The 14,960-nt window shown below is 42.5% G+C and overlaps 1 protein-coding gene across 1 annotated transcript in view; it reads right to left on the reverse strand.

The window, feature by feature from the left end:
• Positions 1 to 944: 944 nt before the first annotated feature.
• Positions 945 to 14,960, reverse strand: part of KIF26A (kinesin family member 26A) — a 102,513-nt gene continuing 88,497 nt past the window's right edge. The window contains exons 10-15 of the mRNA XM_055817841.1: positions 14,573 to 14,732; positions 12,728 to 12,890; positions 8,774 to 12,164; positions 4,001 to 4,191; positions 2,958 to 3,108; positions 945 to 2,409 (exon numbers count right to left, since the gene is read on the reverse strand). Coding sequence (XP_055673816.1) covers positions 2,234 to 2,409; positions 2,958 to 3,108; positions 4,001 to 4,191; positions 8,774 to 12,164; positions 12,728 to 12,890; positions 14,573 to 14,732 — 4,232 coding nt within the window. The 3' untranslated portion in view covers positions 945 to 2,233. The remainder of the gene's footprint in view (positions 2,410 to 2,957; positions 3,109 to 4,000; positions 4,192 to 8,773; positions 12,165 to 12,727; positions 12,891 to 14,572; positions 14,733 to 14,960) is intronic.

Here is a 14,960-nt window from a genome sequence, read left to right on the forward strand (position 1 = left end):
TGTATTTATCTGTTCCTTGGTCTGAAAAAAACCCACAATGTATTGAATTGCTACATGGTTTTGATTTCATCTTTGGAAGAACTGTGACTTTCTGCACACACACAGAAAGTAAATATAGCAGGAATTTACAACTTAATAAACACATCTGGTATTCCAGGATATCAGCAAGGGGATCCTCTAGCAATTCTAGATGCCACATTCCCCTGCATACAACCTAACACAGTGCCAAATGTCAGTAAGCAAACACACTGCACCCTTTTCCAGGCATAAATCACAGAGAGGTAGGTAAAAGCAGGAGGAAAGAATTTACACCACTCTCACAGGCTGCTCCTGAGGGTTGGAGCTTGGTGCTTAGTTGCCATGCTGTTAGGTCTACGTAAGGAGAGAAAAAGAGGGAGGGGAAAATGTTACATATTACAGGTCATTTGGCCAAATAGCTGGAAAATATTCAAGATGTATCATCAGAAGCACCAGCTTTACATTCAACGTGCCTGGAGTTACTCCAGCCAGGATCGGTGGGAGATGAGGACTAGGCACCGCTGCTGTCTGTCCCGAGAGCAAACCCACCAGCGTCAGACAAATGTAGTCATTTGCTATGATGGACCTACAGGGACCAGGGCTTTAGTTCCTGAAGTTTTCTTGTGGTTTTAGACCCATTTTTAATTGACTTGTTCTCCCTGATGAGACAAAGATGTGAGCCGCAGGTCTTTGTTCTGTAAACTATGAAGTGCCAAGAGAATATAAGTATTATCATTGCTATTTATTTTACCCTTTGGTATTTTGTCTCTCTTTCCCGATTAGTTTATAATGACTAATATCAAAACTCTGTTCCCAGTTATATCTCTTGGGCAAAGAGATAATATAATATGACATTTAATACAGTGTACCATAGGCGTCTTCTCTCTTCCAAACATTAAAGTCGCATACATAGCAAGAAGCAATCATAACAATAGATGTATCTTTTATTCACAGATAAAAACTGAAGCAAGCTGTTATAATACATATTTGTACAAAGGATTTGAAAAAACCATAAAAAGGAAGATGATTAGAAAATATGATTCGTTATGAAATGTGGTATTACATACACTATTAAACCTTTTCAAAAGTATTTGTTTGGCAACAGTTTATCAATAGTTTCCACACTTAAGTGGCCTCCTTCAAAAAAGCACAAATCTCATGCAGCATGTATAAACTTGATCCTGAGGGTTTGCCTTCCTTAGAAAAACTGTAAAAAGATATACTATTTGTCTTAAAAGTTCAAAATGCAAATGCTATATTTATAGTTAAAACTATATAAAAATATGGACCTAACTTAACATTTACAAAAACTTTTTGTTCCTTTTTTTTGTTTTATGGTTTTGGTAATAAACATAATTCTCAATTCCTGCAGTCAGAGAAGAAAAAAGAAAACCAAAACAAACCACAGTGCCCTTTGTAGAATTCCTCACATTAAGTCTACGACTCCAAAAAGACCAGGTCCGTGATAAGTGAGGTTAGTAACCAAGGAAGTAGGTAAGCAGTTAATATATATCTATATAAGTATATATAAAATGGAAAACAAACATTTATTTTGATCTGAAAAAGTAATAATACAAAACCTGAAGGTAAAACAATCATCTCAAAATGCCATAATGCACCTTTTCAATAGATAAATGTTCATAAAAATATCTTGAACCCTAACCAAGAAAACAATTATAATACAATTTTAATTCTGCTACATAAAACAGCTTTTCTGTGAAACAAGAAGGCAAGTTCAGGTATGAAAACATAATTTACTTATTGCTTTTGCTACAATGTTGTTTGTTTTTTTACATATAGTCATAAATACACTATACAGTATAAAATATTTCGTAGGAATACATTTTGTGGTCTGCTTAGGTTTGCTGGCTTTAATTCTAGCACCAAATACAAAAATGAAAATCAAATGAACTTTAAAGGCACTTCCATTGTATGTTTGTTTGTTAATTAACATCTTGGTTTGTAGTACATTTCTTTGCTTCCCTCTGGTAGAAGCAATACTTGATCCTACTTTTATCTTTGTACAGTTCAGGTCACGTTGAGGCACCACATGATTTATGAACATTCCCATCCCTCAGCTGTTTCTTTCTCTTACAACATTCACTGTTGCTTTTTAGTCTTCACCTTTCCTCCTTCACTTCCCAGCTACTTTATCTCTTCACTTCATGTCAGACGATCCAGCTTCACTTCCTTCAGTCCCTTGGAAAACCTCCCTTCAGACCTCCACTTCCCTTACTCCATCTTGCGCATCTGTTATTCCAATATCAAAACACGTCACTATCATGATATGTGACTTGCACAGATTAACACACTGCTCCAGTTCCTCTGTCACTTGTTCCAGTGCCTCCAGGTACTCCTGTGACTCCTTATCGAGATCAGGATCCACTTCAACTGTCAGACAAAAAAAATTAGTGAATAAGAGAAACAGCTTGTAGCAAAACATTATTCTATCACAAGGGAGCCAATAATGTAGAGTACAATTCCATTTCTCTTAAACTAAGAAAATTTTTTCACTTTGTTCAGTAGATGCAAAACTCTACCCTGAGGCTCCAGTTAAGCACAAGCACTCAGTCTGTGAACAAGCCTCATGCCTCAGTTTCCCAGCTGTAACAATTCTTACGAAACATTTTTTTTCCTTCTTTGGAAAGAAGGATAATAAAAAGTTATATAAATATTTAACATTAACAAGTATCACAGCAAGTCTTTGCACTGTTTTGATGTTCTCTTCTGGTTGGTTTGGAGGCCTTTTTTTGTTCACTTCCCACACTACTCAGCACTGAGCAAATCCCATATCACAGAAATATGAATGGAGTCATAGAGTATTTTAGGGCTCAGTTCAGCACAATATCTTAGCAAGTGCTTAATTTTCCAGTAGGACGGCTCACACGCTGAAAATTGGTTACGTGCTGATCACACTGCTGCTTTTACAAAATACTTACAGTCTTCTTTCCACTTATTTGGATCCATCATCAGCCTGCACTTTGTCTCTTCCAACTCTTCCTTCAAAAACTCATGCTTTGCCTTTACTTCTCTGATTCGCTGCTGGCGCCTTTCTAGTATCTTCAGCTTGGTATGGAAATACATCAGACCCTTTTAAGACACAGAATGACCATTTCAGGAATTTGCCTGTTATGAGATGACCTCCAACAGTTTGACACACATTGCTCCCAGCTCATTGCTCAGAGTTAGAAGGTGGGTTGTTTTGTTTGGTTACTGGGTTGGTGGTTTTGGGGGGTTTGAGGTTTTGTAGGGTTTGGGGTTTTTTTTAAATTGAAGTTTACATTAATGGATTCTAAATCTAGAGAAACAGCATGCTACATCACTTGAGCATTTGTTGCACTTCTCTGAATTAGCAAACATCTCTTAATACATTCTGAAGTTACTACTGTTTGTAGAGGAACTTTTTTTCCAGCAGTACAAATGACGAACACAGCCCAATAATAACATTAGAATCATATTTAATCCAAAACCATATGAATTCTTATTTTCTAAAAAGCATTCCTACCTTTTCAACATCCTGGAAAGGCTATTATGAAAGAAATGGGAAAAAGGCATCAGAAGAACATAGAATTCTGGTCTCCAAAATAGAATTAGCTGAAGTGTTTTCCAATTACAAGTAAATTAAACTCAGTGTATCCCTGATTTAATAGAATCTAGTCATTTACATAAAGAGTTAATGACTCTATGGTTGTGGGAGCCTGTAAGGCTTCCTCAGCCAGGCTAAGATTATAAAGTCTTCTCATAATGTATTCATTGGTAACTTCCATTTACACCATCAGTCATGTTAGACACAATTAATTTTAGACAGTAATCATTTTCATTTTCTGTGTTAAGGGTACCCCAACATATGAATTGTAAAATTAATAATTATAGTGTTTTAATTGCAATCAATTTCCTGAACACCATTTCGGCATTCAAGCAAGGACTCTGACTGTATACTGTAATTTAAGTTGTCTACAGTTGTTGTAAAATATGTGCTGACCTCAGTTTCCTCTTGTCTGTGTCGCTGTAATCGTTCCACATCATCAATCTCATAAACTTTAATTTCAAATGGCTCTTTTAAAGTGCCTGGCAAAGGTGGCAGATCAACCCACTGGCCAGTGACACTGGGTTTTCTTCCTAGGGAGGCAGCATCTGGCAATGGAGCAGGAATCAGTCTGCGACGCTGAAGACCTAAGATATAGAAGACAAGTGTTCCTTGAACTCTAAGAGACTAACAAACTGCAGAACGTACTGCAGTGAATTAAAGATACAGGTTATCAGGATACTTAGGAAGAAATGCTTTCCTTGATCTTTTCCTTTTAGTAAAATACCCTCAGGCTGCTAATTGAGTTACTGCCTTGGCAATGTATGTTTCACTTGGTTCATGGATGGAAGTAACAGCAGGTCCTCTCCTAAAGCAGATGTCTGAGCATCAGTTCTTTATTCTCTCCTTGGAAAAATATTTTGCCTGGATTAATTTTTCTTTAGTGGGCCATAACGGTATTCATTATTTTGCAATGCCAATGAGATAGTAAGTAATTTCAAACCAATACCGATAATGGCATACAAATCTGGAAATCTGCTCCTCCAGTTAAAGCCAAACAAGGCTAAGATCCCTCTCATTGTATTACCTCTTTTCGAAGAGCAAACAGTTCCCTCCAGAACCTCTAGCAATGCTTTAAGATGCTAAATACCAGCAGTTTTCAATGACAGTGGGACTGGGAGGTGTTCAGAAGGCAGCAACCAACCAAGCTGCAACTTGAGCCACCTCTAATGTCGAGGTCTATCACCCACCCCATTTGCACCAGCACTCAGAAGCTCAGAGCATGACAAAACTCACCAATTCCTCAACAGGAGGGCTCCCACATTTACAAATACACACCATACTGCCACCTCAATGCATCTCCTAGGACTCAAGTTTCATGAAGCAGAGACTGACTTACGTCCTTCAAAAATGCTGGTACTTGTGTACCCAAGAGTTGGCACTTTGGTGTCCAGCATTTTTTTGCAATTGTAAGCCTCTCTTCATTCTCCAAAAGGCTGACCTTTACACTACATGTGTCAAGGATGAATACATGCACGGAGCTAGTCAGGCAATGTTAATAAGGCTGCAGTCTAATTCCTAAGTAAATAGGAGGGCTAAAGGCCACCAGAAACAAGCTGAAATGTCGCATAGTAGCAGCAAGTATAAGCAGCTTTTGGGTGACTGGTGACAATAAACGTAGTGCCTGATTTCCTCCTCTGAAAACCAACTCTGAAGTACAGAGTCTTACTTCTTCTGGTCTTCTTACAAAAGGGAGCACATCTAACAAACAGACGAGACAGGGCTGCCAAAATAACTTCTGGGATGAAACCTGTACAGAAAAGTTAAGTGCAAGTTAAGGCTGTCAGGTAAGCCCTGTCCCAAACTTCAAAATGAAATGGAGACAAATTCCCAGCAGGTACCCCCCAAAGCAACACACCTCTATAAATACCTGAAGAGTTATATGCTTTACACATCTGCAAAAAAAAACTTCCCTAATTCCTAAATGCATCCTTGCTAATTTCTAAGTAACAAGAACAATCACAATGGAATGTTTTGGAAAGAGGAAGACTTGATTCTACTTCTACAATACTTGTTCATCATTCTCACAATCCCAGCTCATTTAGCCTGAATCACCACTATAGTCTTGCTTGCTGAAATCACCTGCTGCAACTGATCCTGTAACCACATCGATGAACAGAATCCCTCCCAAGAGGACAACAAACAGATGCAGTCAAACACATATACTAAGCACACAAACTTCATACCCTTCCAGTGTAGCAGCCAGGATCAACATTTCTCCAAAGATAAATTTAAAGGATAAGGGAACAAGGTTTCCAGTGACATATACAGGAGTAGAATCTGTCATAAATCCAGGGACTGCATGATTCCAACATAGTTTGAAGCAACATAAGCTACTCCAAGAATTTCTAACACTTATGCAAAGATTACAATATATTTTAAACCAATAATAGGTCTGCACTACCCATTTCTTTTAAGAAGTTTTGACATTTGACACTGTCCCACATGACATCCTTGCCTCTAATCTGGAGAGACATGGGTCTGACAGAGGGACCACTCAGTGGATAAGGAATTAGCTAGGTGGTCACACAAAGAGTTGCAGTCAATGGCTCGATGTCCAAGTGGAGACCAGTGATGAGTGGTGTTCCTCAGGGGTCTGTAATGGGACCAGTGCTGTTTAACATCTTTGTTGGCAACATGGACAGTGGGATTGAGTGCACCCTCAGCAAGTTTGCTGATGACACCAAGCTGTGTGGTGCCATTGACACTCTGGAGGGAAGGGATGCCATCCAGAGGGACCTTGACAGGCTCGAGAGGTGGGCCTGTGTGAATCTCATGAAGTTCAACAAGACCAAGTGCAAGGTCCTGCACCCAAGTCAGGGCAATCCCAAGAACAAATACAGGCTGGGAAAAGAATGGATTGAGAGTGGCCTGGAGGAGAAAGACTTGGGGGTGTTGGTGGTCAAGCAGCTCAACATGACCCAGCAATACGTTCTTGCAGCCCAGAAAGCCAACCACATCCTAGGCTGCATCAAAAAAGGTGTGCCAAGCTCAAGGGAAGTGATTATCTCCCTGTACTCCACTCTTAGAAGAGCCCACTTGAGTACTGCATTCGGCTCTGGGGCCCCCAGCATGAGAAGGACATGGACCTGTTGAAGCAAGTCCAGAGAAGGGCCATGAGGATGGTCAGAGGGCTGAAGCACCTCTCCTATGAAGACAGGTTGAGATAATTGGGGTTGTTCAGCCTGGAGAAGTGAAAGCTCTGAGGAGACCTCACAGCAGCCTTCCAGTACCTAAAGAGGGCCTACAAGAAAGCTGGAGAGGGACTTTTTACAAGGGCATGTGATAGGACAAGTAGGAATGGCTTTAAGATTAAAGAAAGTCAATTTACATTAGATATCAGGAAGAATTTTTTTACTTTGAGACACTGGAACAGGTTAACCAGAGAAGCTGTGGATGCCCCATCCCTGGCAGTGCTCAAGGCCAGGCTGGATGGGGCTTTGAGCAACCTGGTCTAGTGGAAAGCGTCCCTGCCCATGGAAGGGGGTTGGAACTAGGTGATCTTCAAGGTCCCTTCCAACCCAAACTGTTCTATGATACTATGAAATATTTCATGAACTTCCTAAGAAACCTCATTTCATGTATAACACACACTGTCTTGAAGTCTACAGCACTCCAAAAAAGTAATACATAATTTACTGATATACTGCAATTTAAATTGGAAAAAGAAATAGTTCGTCATTTTTAAAGACTTTATAAGCATTTCCTGGGGTAAAAACAAATACAAATCCATCAGTGGGTAATGCCTTCTCAACATGTGTGCATTAAACAGCCGTTAATATTGATTTGTAGGAAAGGTTTAAGAGGTTGATAATGCTATAGAAAGAAGTGCAGCAAATGCTGCACTAAGTTTCCAAAATGATTTATCACCAGCTGAAGAAACTCAGTTGCTTTGACCAGAAAGCACCACGAGATCACCAGTTTCACTCATTTTGTTTTACTGCCAGAATTGAGCATCACAAGTGTCTATAGGGACTGCAGTAATTACTGCTTTCTAACCAAAAGCTCGGATTCAGCGCATTGCTGATATTAGTTCCTACCATGTTCCCGTCAATATGCTTAGGTTGCTGAATGAGGCTGCTGGTCATTAGCTACGTGACACTGATTGCCACTGATGCTTTATGATACTACAGGACTGCACCTAGATCAGTAAAAATGAATACGGTAACAGCAGTCATATGAGCCTGACTTTGAAGGTGGCTACAACTAGCAGCACTTACATGAGCACCGCCTGCAAAAGCAATAAGGAAAGGCACCAGAGAGCAGGGAAGGGGACCTGGCTCCCGTACGCCCATCTCTACAGAGCGTGGTCAGACATGCCTGCCCTGGCGCAGTATGTGAGCCAGAGCCGCCTCTTCTGAGCAGCTCCCACAGTCAGTCTCCTACTGCTTATAGTAGCCACATGTACACACCAAGATGTCTTTATAACAGCACCATTACAGTGTAATACAATAATTTTACAATTAGCTGGCAGCATTAACATAGGAGTCACTGTATCTTACGTACACATCCTGCTGCTCTGCCCCTAAGCCTTATTTTGGGTAATATAACGCACATCAAGCAATCCTCGTTACTTCACAAATACTCTTCTACCTTCCAGGCCCATTCCCTTGTTTCCAAACTACAGTCCCAGCCCATCTCACTGAAATTCCCTCATAGCTGCCTGGCAGCAGAGCTTCTTTCCTCACTGCCCTTCTCTCACTCATCTTCCCTGACACTCACTTGATCCTCACAAAAACTCATCAGTGCCCACCCTGGACTCTCACTCTTCCCAACCCACCCGTAACACCTACTTTGGGCCACACTGGTGCTGCGCCCACTGCTGACCCTGCTGAGGGAGGATGGAACAGCTCCCACCTGCCAGTGGCCATCCGCCATCTCCTCCTTCACAGGGAGGCTGTTGGTGCCCCAGGGCACCCAGCGCCTCTCCTGCCCTCTCTGCTGCAGCATCTGTGTCACACCTGCACCTTTGAAGTAAAATAAATAACAAGTAGCTGCTGTCGCAGCAATACGTGTGCACACACAAGTGCATGCCCCCAGTCGACCTCCATGGTTTGAGCCTCCCCAAAACCTCCCCTCCCTCTGTCACAGACGCCGTGAAAACCCCCATCCTCAGGGACACAGTGGAGCACCAGTGACCACCTGGCCACCTTCCCCTTCATTTCTTACCTGTTGATCGTTTCTTGGGGGACTTGAGGCTCCTCATCCGGCCCGGAGACGACATCCCGCTTTCGCTCATGGAGTCATGTGCCGAAGAGGCACTGCCAGTGGCCTCGCTGTCCCGAATCATGCTCTCATAGCCGCTGCTGCCACCACTGTGGTAAAACAGAGCCGTTCTCCCCATGGCTGGTGGCAGCTCCCCACTTAGGACACTGCTGTTGTCGCTGCCATGCCCGCTGCTGTACCGCTGAGGCCGCCGGGGTGCCGTTATCTTGCTGTATGGAGACGGCAGCACTGGGATCTGTGACTTCTCATCACTGAGGTTAATGCCACTGTCGTTGCCGCTGTCAGAGTCGGTGGAGCCTCGGAAGTTGCCCACCTTGGCAGAGCCCCCTGACACCAGCTCATTCACGCGGCTGTTGGCTGCCCTCATGGCCTGCTTGGTTCCCATGATGGTCCCTCGGCCGGGCTTGCCGCTGACGGGCTGCACGGAGCGGGGGGCCACCTTCCCACCAGGGGCCACACCAGAGCCCTTCCCCACAGGCTGTGCCAGGGACTTCACAGAGGAACTAAGAGACTTTGACCCACTGGTGGAGAGGCCCCGGGTTTTATTCCCATTTGCTTGCACCTTCTGGTTAGCTGTAGGTTTTGCCTGGCTGTTTTTAACAGGCGCAGGGGCAGTGAAGGGTGGTGGTAAACCCACACTGGAGACAACAGGAGGGACCCCCAGCCTGGGGACAGAGCGCCCTGCCCGGCTGTTGCTGGTGCTCCCGTTCTCCCTTGCCATGCTAGCTTTGGATCCAACCGATGTCAGGCTGTCGCACCTCTCCAGGGACATGTGGCTCCCATAACGGTGCACAGCTTCGCTCTTTGATGCTTTCACCTTCAAGCTGGACGTCATCTTGGGCAAAGAGTGGTCGCCCTTCAAGTTCATTTTGCTGCTGGCACTTTCGCTGAAGTAAGACCCAGCTTTCAACCGCAAATCTGCTTCGTCTTCAGCCTTTGGTGTGGCAGCTCTGGCAAAGTCCAGGCCAGAGGCTTTTCCCCCACCATTACCCAGACCAACAGGTTTCTGCTCCAGGCTCGATTTGCGTACGGGAGGTGTTGGAGGTGTTGGCCCGCCTGGCCTGGGCAGCATGGCTGACTTCTGTGGTGTAGTCTTCTTTCCCAGTGATGATTTCAAGCTGCCAGTGGCTAAGGGAACATCTGAATTCCCTCGGGTCACAGACTCCAATAAAGTACTGCTAGCATGCGACACTGGCATCACTCCCAGAGTGGTGGCTCCTCTCTTCAGCTGTGGCATCTTCATCGTAACTTCTGACTTCTTTGCAGCTCCACTAGAGGATTTGCAGGCCATTTCACAACCATCCACAATTCTCTGTGAACAGGCAAGCATAGTCTGCGACTTCGTTGGCCTGGATGCTGTGCCAAAACACTGGGCAGATTTTCCTGACTGCTTCTCAGTACCAAACGCATGAGATTTTGGAGACAGCAGTGAGTCTGCAGGTTTTGCTTCTACCTGATAATCGGTGCGCAACAGCCAGGGATCTTCAAATATACCATGTGGATTCTGCAGCTCTTTATAGCTGAGGACAGTATTATTGTTGATTGGAGACGAGGTAGTTTTTGTTTTCCTAGGAAGACTAGAATGTATTGTTTCTATCACAGGCATATCACGAGAATTACTAAATTTTATTTTTACGGGCTGATCAGTGACACAAAAAGCACTTTTTATCTGAGACGCTTTGGTAGTTTCAGAGGTTTGAGGGCTTTTGATGATGCCTGAGGACAGCTTGCTGGAACTCAAGCTCTCACTCTCCAGTTCAGAGAAGCAAAACCCACTGTCATTCAGAGCGCTTTTCAGGGGGACAGATAAATGACATGAATCCAAGTTGAAGGGTTCCTCAGACTTATTACAGCTGTAAGATGACTGTGCGACAAAACTGTCACTAGACCGGGCTCCATCACTTTCAATTGTACAGATGCTGACTTCACTAAGCCATGAACTGATGGAGGAACGTCTGCTGCTGGTAAAGGGATCCTTAACAAAGGGCACAACAATATCAATATTTACACCAGCAGAAGTCTCCTGTGAGGTATAAGCATCAAACTCATCATTTATGCTGCTGATAATACTGACTGGCCTCGAACCCGATGCAAGGGCCTGAAGGGAGCAGTCGCTGTTAAAGCTAATGATACTGGAAGGCCTTCCATTATCCATAATCCCACTAATGGATAGTTCTTCCACCACAGTGAAAACAAGTTCATCCTCTCCATTCAGCTCAACAGGCTGCTGCAAAGTCACCGTGGTGGTTAGTATGTCCCGATCAAAGCATTTCCCTCTAAACGCTGACCTGAAGCTGTGTACCTCTATCGCACCTGACTGATTCTGGGCATTACTACCAACCAAGAATGTGCTTCCTACAGGGTTTTGCTCAGCTTTGTTTCCCATCTGTTTGCTCATTCCCACAGGAGGAGTCCGAACTGCATTGCTATTTGCATGGCTATTGTCCAGCTCCAAATTCTCAGCTTTGGAGCTTGGCACGTGCTCTTTCTGCTGTGGAGGTGGAGGTGCTGGGCTTGGCAAAGGTTTCTTGACGTACAAGGACTTTTCCTTAATGAAACATTCAGCTGTGGCCTTATTCTGCTCTGGATTCCTTGAAGGGCTACACCTTGAGGACTGCAGGGAATCAGTGATTGTCTCTATCTCTCCCTCCAGTGCTGAGTCTATTATCCTGTTGTCAGCTCTGCTCTGCGGCTTGGAAAGCTCTGTTTTCAAGTGAGGTGTGCTCTTTTCATGACAACTGCCATTGCCACCCCTTGGGGCAACAGCCTGGAAGGGAAGGTTATGTCCTTTTTTGGGAGATGCAGTTTCTTGTGGTTTCTTAAATCCTCCAGAAGGAGAAGATATTTTTTCCTTTATCAGCTTACACTGTGCATTTTCTGTACCTCCAGGGACTGGACTACAATTGGACACGACAGATATTTCTCCACAAGCAAATTTGATGGGTTCCTCACTTCCATCAATGCACTCTAACCTTTCTTGCAATTCAGCAAAAGTGTTGCATTTAAAATGGTCCTTGTCAGAACTCCTACCAATAGCAGAATTGTCTTTACTTCTCTTCTTGTTTAGGGATGGGATTATGGGAACAAACTCTGGAGGACCTTCATTATCTGTCAATTCCCTGTCAGACAAAGCTGCACCATTGGGACCAACATAGATGACAGTATCACAAGACTGTTCACTGCTGGAGGAATAATCAGGATCACTAGATATACTCAGGACAGGAAGGTCAGGGTCAAGGGCAACAGTTCGTGGGTGGAATGGTCGCAAGTGGGGTGGCCTTCGGACATGTCCTTCTTCACATGAACTCTCTCCTCCAGACGAGCTGGATGCATACTGCAAATGATCAATAAGGGAAAATTTCTTGTTATTATTAATTTATATATATATATATATATGCACGTATAATTGACTAAAAGGTGAGGTTCGCTATATACTCTGCGCTTTGTGTGCACTATCACAACTACATCTAGTGGAAAAACGTTAAAAGCATGAATTAAAATAACAAGGTCATGCTACATAGATTTTACTGTATTATGAGTAATATAACAACCACAGCTTTTCAGATAATTTCCATTAAATATTATGTACTGTCTTTCTCCTCAACAGTTTTCTGTCCCTTATTTATTGGTTTTTAATTAATACAAATAGGAGCTTTTGAGATAGTTCCACATATAAGCTAAGAAAGAATACGCATTTGGAACAAAAAGAAGGGAATTTCAGGATTAAGGATTGGGGGCGGGATGATGGCTCAGTGCCAAGCCATTTGTCAGTTCCTCTCCTGAGCTTTTATGCATTTTCTATTACTTCTTACTGCCGAGAAATCCCATGTTCCCCCACCGAGAGGTTAGGAAAACTCATTTTCAAATGAATTAATTTCTGCTTGTTTGTGAACTAACCTTGGATTTCTTCTTTCTCATTCGGTGGATTCGCGATGCAAGCTGAACGGTGGTGAGGGTTTCTGCATAATTGGCTGGGGAGTCAGAAATATGTGCAATCATAGTAGTTCTGCAGTTGATGTTCCCAAGTGATTCCCTCAACAACATTGTCAACTTGTTGTCCCTGTGTAACAAATAAAAACACTAGGATGGTTTAAAGAAATCACAATCTTTTTTTAAGATTTTTACACCACAAGCCATGCTTTCACACTCCTAGGATATATGCATGTGCAGTACATGCAGATAAGAAATATGCTTCTATTATTTGACCACACTTAAAATGTGTCTAAATGTACACATACAAAGATAGCAATATTTTAATTATTTACCTGCCTGTGTATTTGCAGTATAAGTAATTTTATTTGCTACTTAGACAATTGTAAAACAATTGATTGATAACTAGTTTAGTTATCTCGTGTTTAGCTCTTATTATCCAAAAAGCTCATGAGTGCTGTATTTTTAGCTGAGCAGACTTAGTACCCGGATAGCTAAGCTCTGTGAGCTCTGTGCAAACAGTTTTGATAATAACAAAAAAATAAGTCAACAGAAAAGGTAAGAAATCGCTAAACAAATATAACAATGTTAGATAGCAGAACTATATTACCAATGCCACTGCAACTAACCTAGTTTCCATTCTGCCTGCTGTGCTCTGCTCTGACATAGCAAATGGGAAGCAGAATTGCTCTCTGAAGGCTTCCCTGGTGATGTGCATCCTGTGCCATGAGCAGCAAAGCTGACAAGACAGGTGACATTTTGTTCTCCACTGGTCTCCAAGAAATCTTTCTCTAGGACTCCTTGGAGGCTGCTTCCTATCACCCCCCTGAGCTGGCCCAACGTGGGAACTGCCATCATTGTCTACTCACTAAGCTATGGTAGGCAACAAGGTTGAGCATATGCCTTTCCCTGTTTTAACCCATCCATCCTCTACTCTACCCACAAACCTAGCAACTAGCCTGAGGAAATTATCTTTCTGCCTAATACAGAAAGAAAGAACACCTGTTTGAGATGCAGTGCTAGATAAATATGTGAAATGACATGATTGATAACAACAGCACAAAGTCATAATGCAGGAAGACAAGCAGCAATTAAATTTAAGGACTGAAGGCCAAGTTCAGGTAAAGGGTGTTTACAACGTGGCTGTTGTCTTTAAGCTGGGCTCCCCACAGGTGTGTTTGACATAATATTATTGTCAAGTACACTCCACCAAGGGACACACTAAATGTTTGCTTCTTCTAAACAAGTGTGCAACATGGGGGTCTTCTTTTTTTAATTTAAAAGGTGTGTCATTCCAAAAGGCATACAGAAATAACAAGCTTAGATGACCATACTTGATAAACCCTGCAGTATTTTCCAAAATTTCAATACAACTTTTAAATTTGGAAAAGGAGAGAAAATCCTTTGAAATTTTGATGAAATTGTTTACTAATGTCCAGCTGGCTGAGATCAGTTTAAAAGAGGAGACAGAGGGAAAGAAAACATTTTGGCCATTTTCCTCTGCTTTTTTCAAAATCAAACTCTCCCCAGCATTTCACCCCACAAGTATATACCAATGCGCATATAACTTTTGGCCATATAATTAAGAATTTCATGTTACTACGTGACATTTTAAAAGTTGTCTGTATGTATAGATACATACAGACATGTAGATGAATTTGTAACGCAGAAGTGACCTTAAAAGAAGACAGATCCCCTCTGACAGAACTTCCTTTAACTTCATCTTAAGTAAAGAGTAAATTGTTCATGTAATTCATTGCTAAGGTAACACCAGCCACAAATTTAAGACAGTGCAGACAATAATTCACTTACTTATATGGCACATGCTTAGCACCATTAATTAAGGCCAAAATTACATTGCCCAGGGCAGAGAGAGACAGACATAGAGAGCCTCCTCCATCTCGGCTCTTGCTCAGCACTTTTTCACAGCTCCCTAGATCAATGAGATGCAAACGGCTGCGTCCTCCAGACACTAAAACAAAAAGAGGGAAAACAGTTGTACATCACGTTCTTGCATGGACTCAAGCCAAATTTGGTATTCAAAATGTATTCAAATGAGGAAAATAATGAATACAGCATGGGATAATGACTAAATTAAATATTAATGGTAAGGAAAGCAGATATTAGCCACAGCAACCAAAGTTAAAGGTGACTCGACTGGCTTGAGGGTTCACTTCATTTTTTCTTTCAAAGTTTATTG

The sequence above is a fragment of the Falco peregrinus genome, chromosome 1, assembly GCF_023634155.1.
Source record: "Falco peregrinus isolate bFalPer1 chromosome 1, bFalPer1.pri, whole genome shotgun sequence".
Classification (NCBI taxonomy): Eukaryota; Metazoa; Chordata; class Aves; order Falconiformes; family Falconidae; genus Falco; species Falco peregrinus.